The sequence below is a fragment of the Polyergus mexicanus genome, unplaced genomic scaffold, assembly GCF_030449975.1.
Source record: "Polyergus mexicanus isolate NDT 795.1 unplaced genomic scaffold, iyPolMexi1.0 SCAF_13, whole genome shotgun sequence".
In the NCBI taxonomy this organism is placed as follows: Eukaryota; Metazoa; Arthropoda; class Insecta; order Hymenoptera; family Formicidae; genus Polyergus; species Polyergus mexicanus.
This window is the reverse complement of record NW_027223333.1, coordinates 9091399-9115661: the sequence shown is the minus strand read 5'-3', so window position 1 is coordinate 9115661 and position 24263 is coordinate 9091399. Positions and strand designations below refer to the sequence as shown.

The window sequence follows — 24263 nt, the reverse complement described above, 5'->3', positions numbered from 1 at the left end:
ATGAGAGATTATTAATATCTAACCAGTAAATAATTCCTTTGGTAAAGATTCTTCAAGATAATTTCCATTCCATCGACAACCTTCCAGGAAAAGACCATAAATAACACAACCGTCCGATGGTCTTCGTATTGGTTTGGAAGTTAAAATCTGTGACACATGTAACATTGAGTGTGACATTGACTTTTAAAATTGGTACGGATTTTAAAATTATTGCAAAATAATTTTTTGAAAACTGATTTAAATCTACATATTTATATTAATTAAATGCTAACAATTAATTCAACAATATAATGCGCACGATATGACAAGTATTGCAAATTAGAATTTATATGCAATAATGATAAACGTATAAAATTTTATTTATATAAAATTTATTTATTTATTTTATTTTCTTATTTGTTTAAATACTTTTTTTTTTTTTTTAATTTATATTGAATGAAAGCTTGAAAGCTCCGAAAGCTTAAAAGATATCGAAGCAGTATCAATCTTTATTTTGCTGTAATTATTGTGTGTCGTGCGTCACGTTACGTTGACTTGTTAATTGATTAATTACAGGCCGAACACAGATAATATAAGAAGGCGTACCCACCTTGTAGCTAAAATCGATTATGTCAATGGATACCCTGTGTTTGCGTGCGAAGTTTTGTAACGTGCCAGTTAGAAAGGCTTGGGGAAAATAGAAACCTGATATCCAAAATGCAGAAGGTATACCGCGATCTCGCCAATCGCTTATAAATTTAATCCTCTCCTTTAAATCGAGGTACCATGCGGCTAATAAAAATGACAAAATATTTAATATAACTGTCTAGATTAAGTCCAAATTATAATAAATTGTTAAATTTATATATTTAACATTTTTCTACCTAAAGATTTAACAGAAGGATAACTCTTGTTTTGCCAATACGCGGGTATTTTATTGTTAAGAAAATTGATGGCTATCATTTCGAGCTGCTCCGACATAACGATTAAACCTTTTAAAGCTTTCAAAAGATTTTGCAACGTTGTTTGCATGATTTCAAGTAAGTCGTTATACCGTTTGGCTTCTTGTAATAATACACTATTAAAAGATTCTTCGTATGATATAGGATATCTGAAATTCAATCCATTTTACTTAGAAATTTAATAAAGATATTTAAAAATATATCTAACTCTCTTATTTATGTACTGAAACAAAAGGTACCGAAAAAAATTTTTTTTATTAAAAAATTATTTATTTAAATGCTTGCAAAGGAATTTATTTATATATTTATGTAAATAAAAAAAATTAAAATTGACAAAATGTATTTGTTTGATCGAAAAAATTTTTATTTTTGGAATGTGTCACGAGGGATAATAATTTTTTACTATATCTCAGAAATTATATAAAGACAAATATATTTTATTATATATTAGAGAGAAAATAAAAATTGCAAGAAGCTTGTTATTTCAAACTACAAAGTGTAGTTTCACTTTAAAAGCGTATTAAATAATAAAATTTTAGATATCCAGACAATGATGAGAAAACAATATCCGATGGTACCTCGCTTCCATTGCGATTAAATCATATAGTTTTGGCATCGTGGCCAACATGTCGTTAATTATTTGGATTGTTTCTTCCTCGATACTTGCAGCTACAATACCGATTTCTCTGGGTTGCATGATTAATAAAGTTGCGAGGCAGGTATACGCTTCTATTTGAGCGCATGTTATATCGGCGTTTGAATGCATGCCAAACAGTGACGGGTTGTCGTTCAAAGGAAGCCCCTTTATATACTCTAGATAATCATTGAATGACGCTGCAGCCGGTAGCTTCATATGTGAAAATGAGAGATCGAGATAACAAGATAAAAATATGATTACTAATAGTTCCTTTGTATAAATTTAGATTTATGAATGCTGTTATGTTATGGAAAGCTATATATATAGTTATATTTCAGAATACGAATTAAAAAAAAAAATCGATATATTTTTGTTAATTTTTGTGTTATATTATAGATATTTTAGTTTATAAAAGATATTTTAATTATTTTTTTTTAAATATATATTGTATAGAAAACGCGATGTATATAAAAAATATAAAATAAATAATATAATATAATTTAGCATTTAAATATTTTTTCGTAAATTTATTTCATAAAATAGTATAGAGATAGCACAAAGAAAAATTATATTAATAGAATATACGACACGCTCTTTCTCTCTCCCTCTCTCAAACATTTCTTTAGACCAAATAGTACATTTAAAAAGATTTTAATTTTTTATAGAATTACCATGGTTTAAAATTTAACTTTTTAATTCGATGTTATAAATATTTTTTAAAAAATATTTGTAAACAACTATTTCCAATATAAAATTCCAATATAAATATTACCCAAACAAATATTTTTTAGAAAATATTTCTTGTTTGAATATATGTATACCTGGTGGTATATGTTTTGTTCGTCAAATTGATAATCCGGGGAGATAACATTGGCATCATAATAATCCTCGAGAAGTGTCAAAACACATCGGCGATCCCAATCATCTGTTATTCGTCCACCGTAATTAATATGTCCAGCAGTATATATGAGAACCTTTTTGACATCCAAACGATAACCATATTATTTAATAATGAAAAGTATTATTTATAAGTTGAATTCAAAGATATCGATTAAAGAAGAAAGATCTTTAATTTCTAAATATTTTTAAAATTAATAATATTTTTTAAATTTCACTTGTTTAAATTATTGCAGGCGTAGTTGATATTTCACTCGTTGCCAGATAATATTATGTAAAAAAATGCAAATGTAATTCAAAGTTAAATTTCGTAAATATTGCAAAATCATGTATTTAATATGACAACTTTATATTTACCAGTGAGAATATGAAAGTTTCTTTTATATTAGTCCCACAATACTTTTACCAAGGAAGAGAATATGTTTGAAAGACGAATCTTTCGAGCTGTCTCTTTTGTTTACCTAATCGATATTTTACCTTAAATGGCAAGGTATCATATTCCATAAGGAACATGTGTAGTTGCGACAAACATATAGCTAAATCTCCGCTTGTAAATTCATAAGGTATATTGAAGCCAAGGGGGCCGAACTTTCGTCTTTCGAGTAATATGGAGTGGAACATACAAAGTGAGAATATAAGCCATTTAAGTAGAGGAGTTTTTTGATAATCGAATTCCAGAAGCTCTTGCAGTTCTGTCACTTGTGTCAAGTATTCGCGAAGCATATTAGCCTATGTTAAAAATAGATAAAAATAAAGAAAACGAGATAAACTTTATAAGTAAAATGTCTCGTAATGTGCAAAAATGTTTCTATTTTCTTTATATTTATTATTATACTCTTATAATAATTAATTGATTTTTTCTGTTACGTTGGTATAATTGGTATGTTTTTAATGCTAAAAATTTCGAAGTTATACAGCTCGATGAAAAATCTTACGTTTTCGTATTTGCCGTGCGTGACGCGTTTACAAATATACTTTTCATTTAATCATAAAAATAAAAAAATAATTTTATTTGAAAAGTTTATACAGGTTTATTATTTGAGACTTACATAAAAACAATGTAATATTGATACCTTTATACCTCGCGGTGGTTCTATCGTCATTTTGCTGCTGTTTTGAAGAATATTGATGGGAAAATCGGGAGAGGGTGCGGATGTCAACCACAATCGAAAATCTCGGTGAATATTTTCCTGTGATAATGTTTCAGCGAGGGATTCGAGTTGCGGCATCCAGCTTGGTGCCAAGTGACAATTCTGCAAAAGGATAAAAGTTTATTATAAATATTAAATACACGTTTTATACGTAGAAAAAGCATACGTTAAATACAATTTTTTTTTTTTTTTTTTATACGATTGTTCAATACGTCTCGATAACAATTCAATAACACACATTGTCGAATTATAATCTTTTTTTAGTACAGCATTATTTTACATTTATATGTATTTTTAAATGTTTTCAATTCGTGCCACATTTTATATGAAATGATACGTTGTTCGTGAAAAGATATTAAAAAATTTTAAACGGTAGCGGATATATATTGGATATGAATCGGGAAATTCCGGATATGTCGCAAAAAATTGTATATTAAAGTATCGGAGAACTAATCATGAATAAAAAGTTATTGCTTTTATATTTATTATTCGGATCAAGCAATATTGTCTCTGATATAACATGCATTTTATGTGTAATATTATACATAATAATAAGTTTAGTTGTTTCACTGTAAAATTTCGTTGTCTCCTGTTTTTTTTTTTTTTTTTTTTTTTTTTTTTTTTTTTTTTTTTTATGATAATATAAGCACATTATACGCAGCTCAAGAAATTATTTCTCCGATTCTTTGTTTTGCATATTTTATCAAAATGAGACTTTTTTTCTTTTATCGTTACATTTTATCTTATCGGATAAGAAAAGACAAATTTTTATGTTATGTAAAAACTTTAGTATTTTGAGTATATTATTCTGCACTCATTACTCAAAAACTATTTATTCTATAATAAGATTATATAATATTTTTATAATATTTTGATTTTAATATGTAACATAAACGATATACGACATTAAATAGATAGATAAATATTTATTTTTATGTATTTAAATTTTTTGTAGAATAAATTTATTTTATTTAGTTATCGAAAGATAGCTTCTAACTTGAAAAAAGGCCCAAGTGCCCTTCTGCGTTGATTGTTTCAGCATGGCCTGTGCCATGGGCCCTTGACCCTGGCCAAGAGATATCGAATACAATTTTCTGCTCATCTCTAACTTGTCGGCGAACTTATATAACTCCGTAGCCGGATCCGTACCGGGCGATAAGATAAAGACAATCGGCGTACTGTTGAATGACTCCTCATAAATCGTCGACAATTCCGTTATATGCGGTTCGACAAATTGTCGACCAATCGTCTTCGTCAGATAGATTTGTATAGCGTTGATAAGCTTATCGGGCCTTAGACACTTGAGTATCAGTAATTTTTCAAAATCGTCGAGTTTGGTCTCCCATGGTTCAGGAAATGGTGCTCTAAACGGGACAAAATCGTATTTCTTTTTTTTAATGAAAGGAATCTTTATTTTAATCATTTTGCGAACGACAGAATAAAAAATTGTTAATTTTTAATACAATATAAATTTTCTATATCTTTTTTCTTAAATATGAAAAAAGATAATCTACTTACAGATGCGCTTCCTGAGTATCGAATATGTGTTTAAATTGGGTTAAAGAAAATTGGAAAGATGTGACAAATTTGTCAAACTTTGAAAGTCTCTCTAGAGCTTGAATCTCCCTCCAGCATCTTGGGCTAATCCATTCTGGAGCGGGATTTGGCAATTCCTGAAGGGAAAGAAAAAAACTTCGGGTATACATCGACGATGTACCAACGATGTGATAAATATTATTTTCTCATTTACGTATACTGGAGACTATTTTTAGCTATTTGTTTCAACTTTTAGGAGAAACAATTAAAGATAAAAACGAGTCTAATTCCAAAGTTTTTTACTTTAAATGCGGATAGGTTAAAATAAATTTAATTCTATTTGACATTTGATAGATTTTCACATGCTTAATCTATATAAAACAGAGTACGGAAAAAATATCGAGACTATATAAAATATTTCGAAGGAGATAAGTCCAAGAGAATGGGAGTGAAAGGAGCCTCAGATCCAAATATTTATCGGCTATGTCAGATGTAAAAACATATCCTGAACCTAAATTCTCAATTAAATATATGGGTCCCTACTTGAAAAAATCGACTTGGGCCTTACTGGGCTCAAATTAGATCCCGAGCTCAAAATCTAGTTGATCAGTTAGTTAGGTCTTTCGATATCCAAAAACTCCCATACATTTAACATTTCCCTCCAAAACTTACTCTCTTCGAGATATTTTAGGGTCTCAGTATTTTTTCCGCACCCTGTATATGTTAAAATTGTTGATGCTAAATAATATTGAAAATAGAATAACGCATTATGTATAATAACAATAATTTTATATTTAATTTTTTAATTAAAAAAATGTACTGTATATAAATAAATTTTTTTATTTATCTATTATATACTTTACTATTATGACACGTTATTATTATGTACACAGTATAATTAATATTTTTTTATATACGTAATTATTTTATTCAATGTTTTAATTGCTAATAAATTACATATTATACTTGTAAAATTAATATTAATATTAATTCGCTATTATAACTATAAATTCGCTTATAAAAAATTTTACCTTTATTGGTGCAGTCGTAGTAAGAAAATGTCGCCATTCTTTCGGATCGATTCTTTTATCGTCCAAGAGAATACGTGCGCAAACAAGGAAAGCGAAGTGCATTTTGTGTCTTTCGAATAAACTGCGACATACATTCGAAAAGAGCGCGAACGTAAAATTCTTAGTGATGTTTGCGATTCGTTTATTGATATCTTCTGGAAAATTAAATTACAGTGATTTAAAAATCGCAAAATGTTGTATTATTATTTTAAAATAAATAAATAGATACATATATACAGGGTGTCCGGTAATTTTTGACACACGCGAAGTGTGAAGATAGATTGGATCAAACTAAAAAGAAAAGTCCTCCAAAAATGGTTCAGGACTTTTCGATTCAGTTTGAGCCAATCTATCTTCATACTTCGGGTGTGTCAAAAATTATCGGACACCCTGTATACAAATATTGAAAAATTTTTAGAATTTTTAAATTGATATTGGCGTATCGATTTTTCTCTTCAGTTTTTTTTTTTTTTTTTTTTTTCGGAACTCTTGAAACCTAAAAAAATGCTATGTGGTTACACTATATAAAAAAGTTCAAGTTTATATAATCCTTTTAACTACACCTTATATACATATATCAGATAAAAATTTGCATTAATGAACATTAAAGTATAATTAATTATTAGATTATACTTACTATTTTTTTCGGTATTTGATATGCTGCTGTTCAATATGATGATAAACCATTCCAGAGAATATTGATACATGATATTGATACGCTGAAGATCAACAATACAGAAAAATAATATCTGTGCCCGATTTGCTACTGGCATGTACAATGATCTTGTTAAATCGATATTTGTTTGCGTAAGTTCGGCAGTGTTCATTTTTATCTATATTAAAAGATCATTTAGATTGTCATCGTAAATTTATATAATAAGAAGAGAAAGAAATCTCTAATTTTAATTTTAATATTAAATAGCTTTCGTCTCATTTGATTTCTAACGGATTAAATATATGTGTCGAATTTACTTTATATCTCATTAGTATTAAAATTTTATCGTAATTAATCTAATTTATATGTGCATAAATATATCTTCTAGAATTAATTAAAAGTTTTTAATTCTTTTGATATATTATTTGACCTTGATTTCTTCACTCCTGGTTTTGGAAGCCTCCAAAGTAAGAATTAGGTCAATATCGTCAACTATCGATTCTTCGGATATCGCGAGTCTGTGAAGAATTTTATCTTCGATCGCACCTAAGTCACGTTTCATTTCAGCACTTGACACAATAAGCGTGTTCCTCTCCTGTTCGAGATCAGGTCGTTCTTGTATCGTGACTAGAGAGAGCATCTGATCGACAAGAGCACTGTAAGTTTATACATATTCGTGGGATTAGATACAGATATAATATCACACTCAACCCATATCAATTGGCGTCGGGAGACAAGTTTTCTTTTCAAATAAGATTAAGTCAACTTTATTTACTTCATTATATTTTTTAACTTAAAGACTAGATATATTAATTATTTAATCTTACATTAATTACATTTATTAATATCTTTTTTTGGAAAATAGAATAGCTAGTAAAATTTTTCTTCGAAATAAGAGAGTTAAAGAGGAATAATGACCGCAAATATATTCAAATAAATATATATCCCGATTTCTTTTATCTTAAGAATGACATTGATTAAAATTCTCATTGCATACAATTACTATTAAATATGATTAGATGATTGTATATATATATATATATATATTTTGATCGCGTAAAATGATAATATGTGGCTAGTAGAGTATATTTGATAATTTTATAATAATCATATATATAAAATTTACGACATATTCATGTAAAGAATTTAGTTAATTTTTTACAAAATTTGCATACGTAAAATATTCACATGAAGTTGAAAAATTTGGCTCAAATTTAATATATTATATATTGCATGTCCCAAACATTCCATACAAATTTTTATGTTAATTAAACATAATATGGATATGTTAAATGATGACACTAATACTATGTTAATATTTCAAGAAAATAAATGCAAATTTCTTAGTAACTTCAAATAAATTTTGTAAAATCAACATATTTTTGAGATGATAAAATTAACTCAGAAAAAAATTTATTGACGGTCTGTAGTCACTCTCATTCCTATTATAGAATAAAATCAAAATTTTTCTCTATCGATTTTAACAGATAAATCCTATCGCTATTAATAATACAAAATTATATTTATTATGTAAAATTAAAAAATGCGTACATTGTGTTATTTTTACACATTTTTAAAAATAATTTTAATAATTCAACATTTGATTAACACAACACAATATATTAAATTAATACATAAAGTGTGTTGAATATTTGACACAAAAATTTTAACCCATATATTTTTAACAAGAAAATATAAATCTTCCAATTATGTATAAATATGTTTTTTAAAATCTTACCTAATAGTTAGCGCGAAGTTGACTATTAGCACTTTTACCGCTATTTCCGGAGTATAATGCGGATTTGATAATCTCGTAGTTAGATAAAGACGAAAATTGAAGTTATAAGGTACGATATTCTCGCCAATTTTAATACTCAATTGTCCGGCATGCGTGAATAATGAACGCATAAGAATCGGATCTAGGGCTGCCTCCAATTCGGTACCGACATTTTCGATTAAACAGGGTTTTCCAATACGTACGGAATTTTCAATGATGCGTAATAGATTCTTATCTGTTATTTTTGCTATTACAAGTCCGATTGGCTTGTACTGAAATTGGGAATTATTTGATCGATTAAAAGACTAGAGGAAATCTTATCAAGTATTTTAAACAATGACCGAGGAAAGATTAGTGTAAAAATTATTTAATGTATTAAACTAATATAATAAATATAAAAATTAATATATAAATTTAAATTTTATAACTCTAAAAAATTATAACACATTATACATAGCGTTATACGATATATTCAGATACGTAAATATTATATATATATACATAATATATATATAAATATTTGTAAGAGTTATTGCTTTATCAGGTACATTTCAACACAAATATTATTGCATTATCGAATAGGGAAAATTGACGCACAAATATAATGAAGTATTTTAATACATTTTCATTATAATAATAATACCTCATAAAAATTATGATTTTATACAGTTATTGTAATTCCATTTAAAATACATTTAGAATTTAGTTGAGTTTCAGCTTTACGCTGTATTCTATTATAAAAATTTCTTATCGGCAAGTGCGTTAAATTTATTGTAGAGCATAGATTAGGAAGAAAATATAAAAAAAAATTTATCGTGTATTTTCGCAATGTAATACTCACCATATTACGTATCCATTTATTTGCCTGCGATTGAGGGTCAATGAAAAGAGGCCATCGCTTTGAGTTCATCACGAGTACCGCGTTTTCCACGGATAGAGCATCTCTCGGTAAGCCATTAATGTGCCAATTTCTTATCTCCACCTGATTGCCAAGTGTCAAAACCGGCTTGCTGCCCGGAGTGTGAGGCACGTCATCGCCGAGAGCATTGTACCAGATTGCCAGGAGTTCTTGGCGGTAGGTGTCCGTAAAGGGCGTCAAATACGCTATCGCACCTATAATAAGATGAAAGCTTTTAACGTAAAGGGATTGTGTGAAATGAGACTTGTTCTGTTATTAGAATGAACAGAGCTCTATTGCGGACATTCGATTAAGCTGATGAATCCAAAGCTTTGTCAATCCTCTCGTTAATAGAACAGTAAACAATTGGAACAACCAATAAACCGTAGATAGTGTAGTGTCATTTCCGATGGCTTTTACACTGGCAGAAATCAGTATCAGGAGAGAAAGAGAGATACGTGTGTTAATATTTAACAATACTATGTAAGTAATATTTTTGACCTCGTAAGTAAAAGAGATCGCATTTAGAAACAAAAATTAAGAGCTTCTGTAAATATACACGTAATATCTTCGTTAATAATTCTTATTTTTATATCTTCATTTCTCCTTTGCCATAATAAAAGAACATTAAATTGACAATAATTTTTATAATTATATATAAATTATTATTAACTTTTTAATGATGGAATATGAAGGAAATTTAATATTAAAAATTATATAGTCGAATATACAAATCGCTAATAAAATTCGCTAAAATTGTGATACAAATTGTATTTTTCAAATCTTTTTGGAGATGTAAAACTTTTATGGAAAATTTCGCTTTCTCATATCTGACAGTATCAAATTAGTGTCACTGTTTTCTTTGCAAAGAGTATGTTCCCTTAAGGCTTAGCGAGAAAATCAAATTTACGAGAATGACTGTGATTTTATCGTAAACGTCACATTAAATCTGTTAAAGAGGATCTTGCGGAATTTTAGAAAGCGATGTTCTTAATGGAATGATTAAAAAAAAAAAAAAAATTATACACGACAAATTATATTATATAATGTGTCTTTCAAAATATTAAACAATTATCAATAATAAGTTTTAAATCATTATGCATCATTATCACAATCATTATTTATTCATATTTATTTATATTTATTTTTAATTTAGCGGCATTTTTAATCTAAATTATGGACGAGTGAATTATGAACAGGAGAAAAAGAAAAAGGAGAGAGGGAGAGAGAAAGAGAGCTTTGTTTTTTTTTCTTGATATAATCGATCTGTTTTTTTAAATAGATTAAAATATAATAATCAATATATGTTTTGTGTAACTTATATTTATTAAAAATTAAAAATTAAACGTTATAGAACACTACAATTATGCATATTATATATTATATATTAAAACAAGAGTTAATAAAATATTTTTTATTTTGACAGAAATTATAATTTTAATAACAATTACATATGTAACTTTGTTCTTAAAAAAGTAAGATGTGATTTATAATTCAAAATTTTTTTACTTCGAGTGTTATTAGTATTTTTTAAATAAAATAAAATATATAATATATATATTATTAATTTTGTTGTTGTTATAAATTAAGTTATTTGATTTATTTTCGCTAATAATACAATAGATTTATACAAGAAAATTATTTAAAAAAATATATAAATGATCGATAGTTCTATTTTCTTTTCTTCTTACATAAATAAAAATGAATAATTCGAGCAAAGTGATGATTGAAAAATGTTTCCTCGCACCTGACGACAGGAGTATGTCACCAACAGCATTCTTTAAGGACACTTTTATATCGTCTACCATAATGATCCATCGCTTCTGTTCGTCTGACAGACCCACAATCAGTCTTACAGCACGCGCCATTCGTTCCTCACATAGCTGTTTCTGTCTTTCCAAGTCGGCCTTTTTCGCTTCTTTCTCCCTTAATTGATCTTGCAATTTCGCGATACCTTTCTCTATCTCCCGCAGTCTCGCAATAGCGGCTGCAAGATCTCTTTCGGTTTTAACCAAGATCTCCTCGGCTTTCGCCAAAGTTGCCATTTTCGGCTCTACTTTCTTATTTACGAAGTAGTAGTTGTACATTGCGCGGATCCATAAGCATAAAGAATGACAAGCCTTTGAGACTTGAAATACCTTTGACATTGCAATTCGATAGTTATATTATTATTTCATTCCTCGGTAATTGAAAAATATTAAATATTATTAAATATTATCACATTATTAAATCAAATTTTTTGTTAATTTTGTATTTTCATATAATATCTTTCTAATGTCGAAAAATAATTTTAGAAAAAAATTTATATCGATAGACTCTTTGTCTCTCTCTCTCTCTCTCTCTCTCTTTATTAATTTTGCGATAAAATTGTCAAAAATTATTTCATATGTTTACGCGATTGAATTATTTCTTTTTGTATAAAAATTAAAAATTTACTATAAATGAAAATAAAATATTGGCTTAAATTTCTGAGACTAAATATTTCGTACGAGAAAGAAACAAATGATTTATCAAATGTAATTTATTATAATACAATACAATCGCGTAAGCAGATATTTACCTTGGCTGGTTCAAAATTTGGATTTTCTATATAATCCTTGAGTTTATTTATCATTTCCTCCGTAATATCTTCCTTCCTAAAATGTTCCATTGTGTACAAAAAATGAACTGGGTCTGTTAGCATCTGACTTCCAGGGGTCCAGTAATCTAATATCTTTTCGCCGGGAAGTTTCCCAGGAAGCTAATAATATAGCCAAATGTCTTTTAAAGTCTGCGTAATTAAGCTAATTAACAATCGTATTGTGCTTTTTTTCAAAGAATTGATTGAAAGCTTCTCAAATTTCGAGTTATTAAAATATTAATTTTGATAAATATTCTAAATCTCTTAATAAATGATCAATTTTGACAAAAAGCACAGGATATTTTAAATAATATATTGCTGTATAAAAGATGCACAAAAAAATAATAACTAAATATGCAAATAATAAATGATGAACACAATGATTACTACATCGCATAAATTTTTTATAATTATAATTACACATATATTAAATAAAGAGTAGTATTATATCCTGTTTATATAGAAAAGATAAGCATTATTTTGTAATATAATAATATATTTGCATATAGCTGAACGAACCTTATGTGGTTTTACGTTGTTCACAATGCACATTGCTTCGATCACTAAAAGTACCCCTACCGGCGGTCTTTTCATCGCCTTTACTTCCGTAATATCATTTTTATTTAATGCTTTCAAGCTAGCCTCGGCAGCCTCGAGCAATGGTTTTACTTCATCTGGGAATAGATGAAATAAGTAATTTATATAGATAGGCAATTAGTTTCGTTCAAATCTCTTGTATTATTTGACTTATCTAAACCGTTTAAATGTGTTCAAATTTATCAATATTTTTCTAAAATATTGCATTTACTTAATTCTTAGGTAATCAGAAGATAACAAATACTTTGAGACATCGACTTCACAAATATTCTTTTATCATATTTTATTTTTGCTATTGAATATATTGAAAAAAATTTCTTCTTTACTAATAGGCTCTAATAGACTTATACACATGCCAAACTTTCATTTGTATTGATTTGTATTATTATTTTCTTCATTTAACTGTATTGATACAAGTATTCATGTACGTTCCATATATCGACCTTTTATGTTTAATGTTATAAAATTCCCTGACGAGGTTTTGATATTTAAACTGCGTATAAATGCGATGCATTTTTCCAAAACGAAGAAATAAAAATAAATTATTAAAAATAAATTAAAAATATAAAAGCTATTTGTTCACATATTTTCAAGACAATATTTTTCGTAACACAATAAAGATATTATTTTGAACGTATAATACATTTTACATTTCTAATTAATTGAGAAAAAATAGTAAGAGAACTAATCGCGATATATATGTAAGAAGTTGACCTTTCGAATGTTGATTACAAATATTAATTAAGTTTTGTTTGGGAATTTGAAAAGTACAATCAAAAGTATACGCACTGATATTCTTCTTGCGTTATTACGAAATATGTATAATTAAAAAAAGGAAAAATAAAGTTTAATAAAAAAGGAACAGTTTTCGAGTGAGATAAGCGTCGCATTCTTTAAATTTTAATGTCGCAAATATTTAATGCTGGGCAGATGCGCGCACAATTATATATATGCTAAAAATATAAAGTATACTGTTTTTTGCAGAGCGAGTTTTCCACTAACAAATTTAGTAAAGGGATAAAACACACTTAAATCAGTCTCCGCTTCGTCTCTGATCGCTTTATTTTCTTCCTTCATTTTTGATGCCGCTGCTTCTTGTTGCATCGCTACTACCTTGGCTTTTTCTGCATCAATCTACAAGTATATTATTTGTTAAAATATATCTCTTTCGTCTAATTAGCATATTAAATTGGGTGATATAAATATTTAGAAATTAAATATTTTGATAGAAAGAATAGAAATGATTGACATATATATTGTAAACATTTTTTAAAAATTGTCGAAGAGAGAGAAAGAGAGATCAAATAGAATCCTCCTTGAGAAATGGTTTTAGTTATAAAAATGTCATTCTAGTTTGAATATTTTTTGGACAAAATTCTTTGTGTTAATTCATAAGTCGCATCTTTCGTACATTACATTTGAATGTTGAGAATATGAAGCTCTCTTCAACAGAGAGCTTTAATGTTTTACCGTGTCTTGAGTAATTTCTTGTATCATTTCTACTGTATCTTTTGCTGCTTTTTCTATCTCAGGTTTCATACGTTTTAATAGCTCCTGCATATTTTTAACTTCTGCTTCTGTATCCGCCAATTTGTTCAATCCTATTTGAGAAGAATGCGTGTTGAATTACAAAGACAAATTGTATGCTAATTTATGTAAATTAGATCGAATCATTAATTTGCATTGTTTTGTGTTTCAAAGACACGATAGAGGCGCTGGATTTTCTTCATGACCTCGTTCAAGCTCCAATAGATGCGTCTCCATTTTGACAGGATGCTAATAGACATTAAGAACATAGATCTTGTGCAATTTTTTGCTAAACTAAAAATAAAGTTTTCTTTAATCAAATAAATACATTTTGCTAATTTTGATTTTTTATACTTAAATAAATATATACTTTGTGGTTCCAAGAATATTTTGTTATATTAAATAAATTATTATTTGCATGTAATAAAAATTATATGATTTTTAAAACCAATCATTTAAAATTTTAATATAAAAAATATTTATTTAAAGATAAAAAATTATTTATTAAAGTAAAGAAAATCTACGTTCTTGAAACAAACAGATAATTTTTTTTTTTTTTTTTTTTTTTTTTTTAAGAAAGTTAGTATAATAAAGGAATTTACTATAATAAAGATCAAAAAAACAAATTCTTTTTTTATTTCAATAAAAGCATACTTTGCTTCGATTTTATATTTTACTAATTTAAATATATTTGCTGCTTGATTGAAATAATTAATTCCTCTTTGCAAATATTTAAATAAATAATTTTTTAAAATCACAAAATATTTTTTTGGATTTGATACACTTTTTTTTACGCTGTATTCTTAATAACGTTGATCTCATTATTCCTTTTTTCAACAATAACATTATAAATAATATTAAAATGTAATATAAATAAAATTAAATTGAAATGTTATACGAAGATATATTGCAGAATTAACATAAAGATATCTCATTTCCTATCTTCTAACATGCAAGTGACATCTGCGATTTACACAAATCGATATCTCAAATTTACCACGAATTACGAGCTGCTGGCAGATAGACGGCGTTAAATTTACGAACTGGAAAATTACCGATGGCGGTCGTTTACCTTTGACCTCTGACATCCGCCTTCTGTTACGCTTAATATACGCCATTGGTCAAATAAAAAATAAAGATTAAATAAAAGAAGTTTTTTGCTTTAATCCCTTTCAGTTTGATTACTTTAATCGAAGTCGTGTTATGTCTATTGTAAAATAATTTATTTGATATAAAGAGATAATAAAATCCTTTCTAAATTTTTTTTTTTCAATTTTTCCTCACATTTTACACTATTTATTTCATCTGCAACTGGAACATGTAAAATAGTCTTTTATACTTTCGAAAATATTATTTTAAAATTCTCTTGCGAAATATTTAATGTAATCTTAAAAAAAGAATATATCACATACATTTGATCTCGTACGTTTGACATTGTGTATCTAAAGAGCTGTTACCGAATTAGGATAATTAGAGAGAACTTACATCTAAAACTTTCCTAAATATTTTCTAGAGTAATAGAAAAACTATTATTTTAACTATTCAATATTTATTAACTTTTCAATTTTCCTCACCGGTGGACAAATGAGTCATCGAAGAATTTAATTCGTCTTTCTTGTTTTTCAGAAGGTCGCCATAAATGGACAGCAATTCCAAATACGATGCAGGAGTGACGTAATTATGACGTTCCAACTCCTAAGATAAATTTTATTCGGCATAGTGACAAGTCTGTCTCATATATATATATATATATATATATATATATATATATATATATATATATATAAACAAAATTACGTACTCACTTTCAAGAAACGATCACTGGCGTCGATCACGCTGGAATGCATATACTGACATATCCTTACGATAGATCGCAAAATTGTATCCGTCATCGATTTTTCTTTGAGACCCGACAGAAGATGCGTCGCTACGCTCTAAGCAAAAATATATTACGATTGTGATACTCGAGCAATTACATCCCATTATTTCGTGATGTAATTCGAAATATCCGTTTTGTAACTCTGTGACAAATTTGACGAAATTAATTAGCTGCCATGCGTTATATGAATTTGCGCCAATTCTCGCCCTCGTATTTGAGAACTAATTTACATTACCGAGAGATGTCGAGGAGAGATCGGAAGTGAAATTTGAAATTAATATCGCGAACTTACTTTGTAAGTATTATGTAACAAGATCCATTTATGCATCATAATATTAAATGCACACTATTTAAGTACGATATAACAAGATACGTCGATTCATAAGTGATGATTAGATTTCAGAATCAAATCGTACTTATTATTAATTAAATATTATATACCGATTTGTATCTAGATGTATGTGAGTAAACAAATATTTTCTCGTATATTTTTCTTGCATAAATCAACGGAATCTCTCTGTATAATTCTTAAACTAATCAGTTTTAAAGAGTGAAATTATTCGACGAAAATTCTATCAAAATTGATACAAATTTTTCAAAATTCTGAATTTCAACAGGTACGCGTTATTATTTTACGAATTTTGTTTATTTACCTCGTCTATCCAATAAAATTGGATCTTAATTTTCTTAGACATATTAATTTATAAAGATCTGATAAACTTGTTAATTAAATGTCTGTCAAAATTGTGAGCATGGTAGAAACTTCTGAGCTAAAATTAATTACAAATTGCAACTGTCATTTATCCAACTTTTACATCTTATCCTTTCACAATTTATACGATTAAAGTGGCTAACTATTCGCTAGTGTATAAACTGTAAATAGAAATATAAAATAAAAATATTTTGTGATCTAAGCTATACAACGATTAAATACACTAATTTATTGTGTTTATTATTGTTTAATATCTCTTAGGGAAAGTATATGTTGCAATGCTTCACGTAATATTCAAATATATGTATTTGCTGTCAATATTCTGACATAAGACGCTTATAATTTTATTAATAGATTTAAAAATTACATTAAAATTTACATATACCTAGTATATAAATAATAATGTATAAAATACTGTCCGATATATTTGAGACGGATATAATATTGATTTGATATTTTTACTGAAACACTTTTATAATAAAACGTTGCGAGACAGATATATTTTTAACCATTTGACGCTTTATCGTATTATACAAACCTGAAGTGCGGTATCCGGCCAGGGGCAAAACCAATCAATTGAACAGCAATTTACTAACGCCGGGAATTGTCTGATGCGAGCGCGAAATATATCTCCAATCGGGCTAAATATTGGAAATGTAAGAACATCGAGTTAATTCTGTATGTAGATTTATGCGTGATTAAATACATTGAATGTTTCATGATTTGCCAAATAATAACAAAAACATAATTATTGTATATGGATATTAATACATAAATTAAACGTTTCTTTTTATTAATATTTGAATAATTTATTATTTTAATATACTTTTCTGCAAAAGTGATTTAGTAAATTATTTCCACTAAGTTAATTGTACGTATAGATTGTACAATCTTGATTGATTAATCTATTAGATACATTTAGTGTAGCAAATTTTATTAAATAAACTATTTAATTATTCCAATCTCATATTTAATTTAGATATAATTATAATATCGTCTTTTCTTATCCTTAAGATTATTAAGTAAATTAATATAATAGAAGAGTGAAAAATTGACTTACATAAGTTATAATCTTTCTTTAAATTTATAAGAGAGTTGACGAATAAAATAATCTTTTCTTCGACTTTTTGTTTAATAGATTTAAAATAAAGGAGTAAAATAAATTAGTATTTTTGGAAAGAAGATTGAAGGACACAAAATGCAATGCATTTGTGATAAAATTATTATGACAGTTAGCAGTGAAATTATCAATTGATCTTAATTATGAGTAATTTGCTTATTCTATAAAAAATCTATATAAATCTGAGATAAAGATTCATTCTAGTTCGAACATATTAAGTCCGACGATCAATACTTCATTACTCTCTCAGCTTTATCGCCGTTTTTCATATTTTATCTACTTTTACGTTTCTAATGATTCTTTCAGTGGAAGTTAATCTTTCACACATTATCATCCCTTTCTCGAAGATTTTATTATATATTCTGCAGAAAATTATCTTAACATAAAGTAACAGCATAAATAGGTATTACATTTAAAAATTCTTATTTTTATATATTTATAATTTATAATTTAACATTTAAAAAAGATATATGATATTATTACTGCTTAATATATAAAAGGTTATTAAATTACCTTGTCAATTCGATAAATAAATTATTAAGCCAATTCCAAATTTTAATGTTTTTTTTTCTTTTTTTTCACGGAAGACTTATCTTGCAAGAATTTCAATGATTTAAGTTTCCAAAAAAGTTTTTGTTTCTCAAATTAATATTTGGTACTTAAAGCTGTTCTTAAATAATTCGCAATATTCAAGAAATTTACAGCACGCTCACAAACTAAATATACAGATTATTTTTGGCAAAAAAATTATGAATAATAAAAAAAATAGATTTTTAAAAAATCATAAATAAATATTATTCTTTTCACGTCTATCGAGATTCTTAACTTTATTTTCACGCAGCACGTGATATGAGATTAATGACGTCACGGCTATTAAGAACTATATGACACCCGATACTGCAAAACCGTGTCTACTCGTAATAAATGGACAAATCTCACGGGTGAATCTTCACCGTAGATTCATATCGTGACAAATGATAATTCATATTTGCGTGACTCAGTGTCCCAATGTTTTACTAGGGCTATTGACAAAAGTCATATTTTTCTGTCATTCTTAAAAAAAAAAAAAAAAATTGCGCGTGATGTATGGATTTTTAAAAAAATTACAAATAAATAATTTATAGATAGGAAAAGTATAATTACAAAATTTTTGTTACTATTATAGAAAGACTTACTAAATTAAATCTCTTTAAGAAGTTCCAAAAACACTGATATAATAAGTTTACAATTATACAAAAGCTTAAACTTTACAATAAAAGTACCTCATTGTGATGATAATGTGCAAATTGTTTCTGACTCTCTTCAGATAAGCGGAAAAAAGATTACTCCTATTGATTTGTAGCCCGGTCTCTTGTACAGGCGCTCGCATTGCTTGATAAATTTTGTCCATTTCATCAGTTTCATATATACTCGGAATATCGCCAATATTCAAAATATTATTCAAATCCTCCAGCATAAAGTCATTCTTTATCTAGAAAAATGTGCTCGTTTTACGTGAAACGAAATGCTATAATATCAACATAATCCCTCTACTTTAGTTCTGACATGTAAATTAATTTAATAATCCGCTTAAAGCGGATAGATGTTAATTTTTTTTAATGCGAAAGAATACATAAAAATATGTAGTTTTATTATTATTATAAAGTAAAGAAAAAGAGAGAGAGAGAAAGAAAAAGAGAAATTTGTTGTATACGTGAATGCACACATATACACATGATATGTCTAGCAATGGTAATAATATATTATTAATAAATAAGTTTAAAAATTGTGACATATCTATATATAATTATAAAAAGGATTAGTTTATTTTAATTATTGAGTAGCCTAAAATTCAATTTTTATCTATTTCAAATTTTAGTATATTCAAAATTATAAATTTAGTTAGAAATATAACGATAGCAAAAAGATGACTAATAATTCTTATTATTTCTAAATTTAATTTTTTAATTATTTATGTTTTAAAAAAACTCATAAAATTATTATGTACGTTCCAATGTTGTCCGTTCCTTTTATTAAATATATTATTTATATATATTAAAAGTAATAAATATACAGGCAAAGATGTAGGAAACAAAATATGGCGAATTTTTCATTCAGGTATACTCTAGATTTTAATCGACAATCTGACCTGCGATTTTAGCTGTGCATCAGAAATTAGAAAGACAACAGGTTGATTCCGCAATCCCGTCTTTAGCATTAATTTTTTGATATCTTCTCGCCAGTCATGAAACGTATAAGCTTTGCTGATTCCGATCTGGAAACAGTTGTATTCTTGGATATGCGATGCAAGCTTCGTCAGACTATGACGTCCTAGTAAGAAGATAAAAGATAAATTTACTTTTTGTACTCGTATCTTCTTCGTATTCTTATGTCTTCGATACAATATAATAAATACAAGTTTTTCTTTAGACAGCCAGTTCTTTAAATCGAAGAAGCCATTAATATAAATTTTTCGAGAAAATACGAGGAAAGGAGAAAAATATTAAAGTATCAATTATTAAAATGAATAAGCTATTTACCAAGCATATTACACAATAGTTTTACAGAATTTTATTAATATTAAAAGCGAAAATATAATATAGCATATAGCTATTTAAAATTGTGAAAAATTAATAATAACATTATTATTCAATTTATAATTATATTTGTACTCTTGATAGAATCAGTTTAATCGATTTCTAAGAGCTTATAAAATATATATATATATATATATATATATATATATATATATATATATATATATACACGCGGGGAATATTAAAGTTTATAAAATATATTTTAAATTATGATTAATTATATTTATTAAACGATCGATGTATCGCGAAGTCTTGTATTAATTACTCGATTTTGCGAATCGATTGTTTAATTGCTCGATCTTAATCCGAATCATATTTAGATGCTGTTAAAAGTCAAACGATAAAGCGTCGAAAATATATTTAATTTCAAATTTTATTTTTGAAGAAATAATTATTCCTTATTGTGGTAATGTATTTAAAAGATAAGTAAATAATTATCTTATCAAATTATTTTCCGGTACTTGTCGCGATCGCGTTTAGGAAACGAATTTGACGGAGCGTTTCGCACAGCTACTTTACTGCGCGGATGTCGTCGTGTGAATGATAACACATAAGAAAGGAATTTGATGTCGACGGAGCGTCCCACCCCACTATAGTTCTTATTCAAGTGTCGCTGTATGAGTAATAACAAAATCATGATACGTAAATAATAGCGCGCCAATGTTTACGTCACCAAGGCTGAATACCATGTTATTGAAAAGTCGTTGCCAAAATATTTTATGTACAATTACATTATATATATATATATATATATATATATATATATAATAGCCCTTTGACACACACACACACACACATATATATATATATATATATATATATATATATATATATATATATATATTATTATTACATATATATTATTTAGTAAACATTAAAGTTAATTTTGAAATTGATTAACAATATCTTTGTCAAAGGGATCTTTTATGCAAGAATATGTAAATTAATTTTAAAATTAATTTTATTATATCAAAATGCAGAAAAATTTTGATACTTTAATTGTGTGCGATATATAATTACAGTATACCTGAACCACCCATTCCTAGTAATAAAGCATTTCCTCTGGGTTGTCGAAGAATCCGCATGATTCTACAAATTTGACTCATTGCATCTTCAAATAATATTAATTGCATCGGCGACATCATTGAGTTATTATAATCTTCCAAGAAATCAAGTAAAATTTTTTCCATCTATAATTATATAAAAAAGGCCGACTCGTATCTTTTATTAGTAATTACTTATAAAAAAAAAGAAATTTTTAAAAAGACAAACAACACACGTATAGTTATATAAAAAAAAAATCAGAAATATCAATTATTAAAGTTTATCTATTAATTAATATCATATTAAGTCTAAATATACTTAATAATTATTAATTTTGGAATGAAAAATTTATATTAATATTACATATAATATGCCTACTCTTTTAAAAATATGAATTATTATAATATATTAAATATATTAATTATTAAATTTAAGTTATTAAACTATAAATAAAATTAATTACTTTTTTTATATTTGTTATCTGTTCATATTCTTTTGCCGTGTTACAAAAGTCGCCATAAAATAACGTTTTCTTTCCAATAAAATTATCAACGTCACAGTGGAACTTTTCGTTTAATATGTCCCGCAAGAATTTATCGAACCATTTTCTATCTTCGTCGTCAATCAATCGATCACTGAAGACTCTAATATTTTCGTGATACCAAAGTAATAATAATTTCTCGCGATTCTATGTAAAAAGATAAATCAAATGTAATACAAATATTACATAATATGTGTAAGATCATTTCTAGAAATTAATTAAAAAAATATATTACAAAAGATATGAGACATACGTCAAATGTTGCTCGATAAATAAAAACCTCTATAACACGTATTTTGCTTCGCTTATGGATAAAAGTGGATATAGAAATATTTAATTTTACGCTAGCTGTGTATTAAATAAAGTACTGAATTAGATTAAAGTGATCTCTATTGTAAAGAAATTAATAAAAAATTGGAAACGCGTATAACAATACTCGCCGATCTATGTATAAACTACTGTGTCACGTATAAAGCCATTTAAATATTTTTTATTCCATTTTTGTATAAAACGAATTTATCCCTTTTGAATTTTATTTTAACTTTTTAATAACGCGCAATGTATAGCCGCGAGCGTCGCATATGCATGCGCTGAAGAAGGGAAGGTTTGTCTGATCATACACGTGTTTCAATCACTCGAGCACATAGTCTTTTATCGAAAAATTCTTTTCATTCTGCAGAATATGCGTTATTATCAACGTATCTTTGTTTAAACAATTCGTCATTAATTCCGCGACGATTTACCTCTTTCAGCGAACTACAATTAATTTTTTAATTAAAAAGTTAATAATATTGAAAAATTATACTAACTAGCATTTTCGTTGCGTCCGCCATAAGTACACCTTGGAACACCTTACTCAAATCGCGAAGATTAAAAGTATAATGGGATTTATTGGGAGTTGGCAACATTTGGCTGCATGTAATTGCGAAAACTTTTAATGTAGCGTCTACTATATCATCCAGCATATTTCCAAGTTTCGGTGTATTTGACAGCCACGTGTTAAGAATTGTTTTAAAGATGTGCGACTGTAAATTAAATATATATATAAATATATAATAAAGTTAAATGACTAGATTTATAGATATGTATTTTTAATGTTGAAAATATTATCTTGCACACAAACATTTAATTGGTTATCTTTTATAAATCTTCAGTGATCCCAATTATGTAGCGTTCACTTTTACATCTAGATTCTTTCGATAATATGAAGTAGTTTCTGATGGCAAATATTCTGGCGCTTATTTTGTATTTATTTAAACATTAATTTTTACTTTAAAAGCTATTCAAGCTTACTTTAATTGAAAACCTTGCGATTACGTGAGAATATTTAATATTGAATAAACTTATATTATATCGACCGCCCCAAAGGATTTATATTAAAAGATAATTATCACACGGTTCTAATTAAAATTTACTTATTGCCTCAATTTATCACGTTTAACATTAATAATAATATTGCTCTTAATCTAATCTATTTAATTAACTAATGTTGGATAATATCCGAGGATATCAGAACTGAGGAAATTCTCTGCAAGGGGTATGGATATTATGAATGTTATTTGCCAGTTTTCTTATTTAATTATTATGAATGTATTTGACACGAATATTTTTAACTAGCAGTATTTAAACTCGGGCCTGCCTCGTCGACCTTGAACGAAACGTACACAGAAGGTCTCGCAGGTGCGCAGAGACTCGGCGAGGTTAATTATGGCCTCCATTATATTAGCCGAACAGGTGATTATGATAAATTATGATCGGTACGGTCACGATTTACGACGTCTAATTACAGCAAGCACGAAGGAACAAGGCAAACAATGCCCATAGTGTTCCGTCTTTTCCAAAGGATCGCGATTATGCGCTTGGGCGTGGATATGCCGATTGAATGGAAGAAAACTTGACGACGCAGTGGAAGGATACATACGTGTATCAAGTACACGCAACCCCGAACGTAACAAATGTCAAATGCGGAAATTATCTTTCATTGAATTTTAACGCGCAAGCAACGATAAAAAATTATAAATAATATTCGTTGAATATTATATGATAAACATTTCGATTCTGAATTTTCTATATAAAATTGCAAAT

The 24263-nt window shown here is 27.2% G+C and overlaps 1 protein-coding gene across 1 annotated transcript in view; it reads right to left on the bottom strand.

Moving 5' to 3' along the window:
- The window catches only part of LOC138938530 (dynein axonemal heavy chain 1), an 83790-nt gene that overhangs the window by 491 nt on the left and 59036 nt on the right, over nt 1–24263 (bottom strand). The window contains exons 33-59 of the mRNA XM_070305573.1: nt 22988–23203; nt 22101–22325; nt 21621–21783; nt 20146–20327; nt 19280–19488; nt 17436–17538; nt 16112–16240; nt 15881–16001; nt 14250–14380; nt 13808–13913; nt 12702–12856; nt 12123–12302; nt 11310–11700; nt 9506–9777; nt 8626–8936; nt 7318–7543; nt 6870–7065; nt 6194–6387; nt 5145–5299; nt 4624–4990; nt 3549–3728; nt 2953–3204; nt 2400–2552; nt 1520–1788; nt 864–1090; nt 590–771; nt 24–147 (exon numbers count right to left, since the gene is read on the bottom strand). Of these exons, the coding sequence (XP_070161674.1) occupies nt 24–147; nt 590–771; nt 864–1090; nt 1520–1788; nt 2400–2552; nt 2953–3204; nt 3549–3728; nt 4624–4990; nt 5145–5299; nt 6194–6387; nt 6870–7065; nt 7318–7543; nt 8626–8936; nt 9506–9777; nt 11310–11700; nt 12123–12302; nt 12702–12856; nt 13808–13913; nt 14250–14380; nt 15881–16001; nt 16112–16240; nt 17436–17538; nt 19280–19488; nt 20146–20327; nt 21621–21783; nt 22101–22325; nt 22988–23203 (5419 nt within the window). The remainder of the gene's footprint in view (nt 1–23; nt 148–589; nt 772–863; nt 1091–1519; nt 1789–2399; nt 2553–2952; nt 3205–3548; nt 3729–4623; nt 4991–5144; nt 5300–6193; nt 6388–6869; nt 7066–7317; nt 7544–8625; nt 8937–9505; nt 9778–11309; nt 11701–12122; nt 12303–12701; nt 12857–13807; nt 13914–14249; nt 14381–15880; nt 16002–16111; nt 16241–17435; nt 17539–19279; nt 19489–20145; nt 20328–21620; nt 21784–22100; nt 22326–22987; nt 23204–24263) is intronic.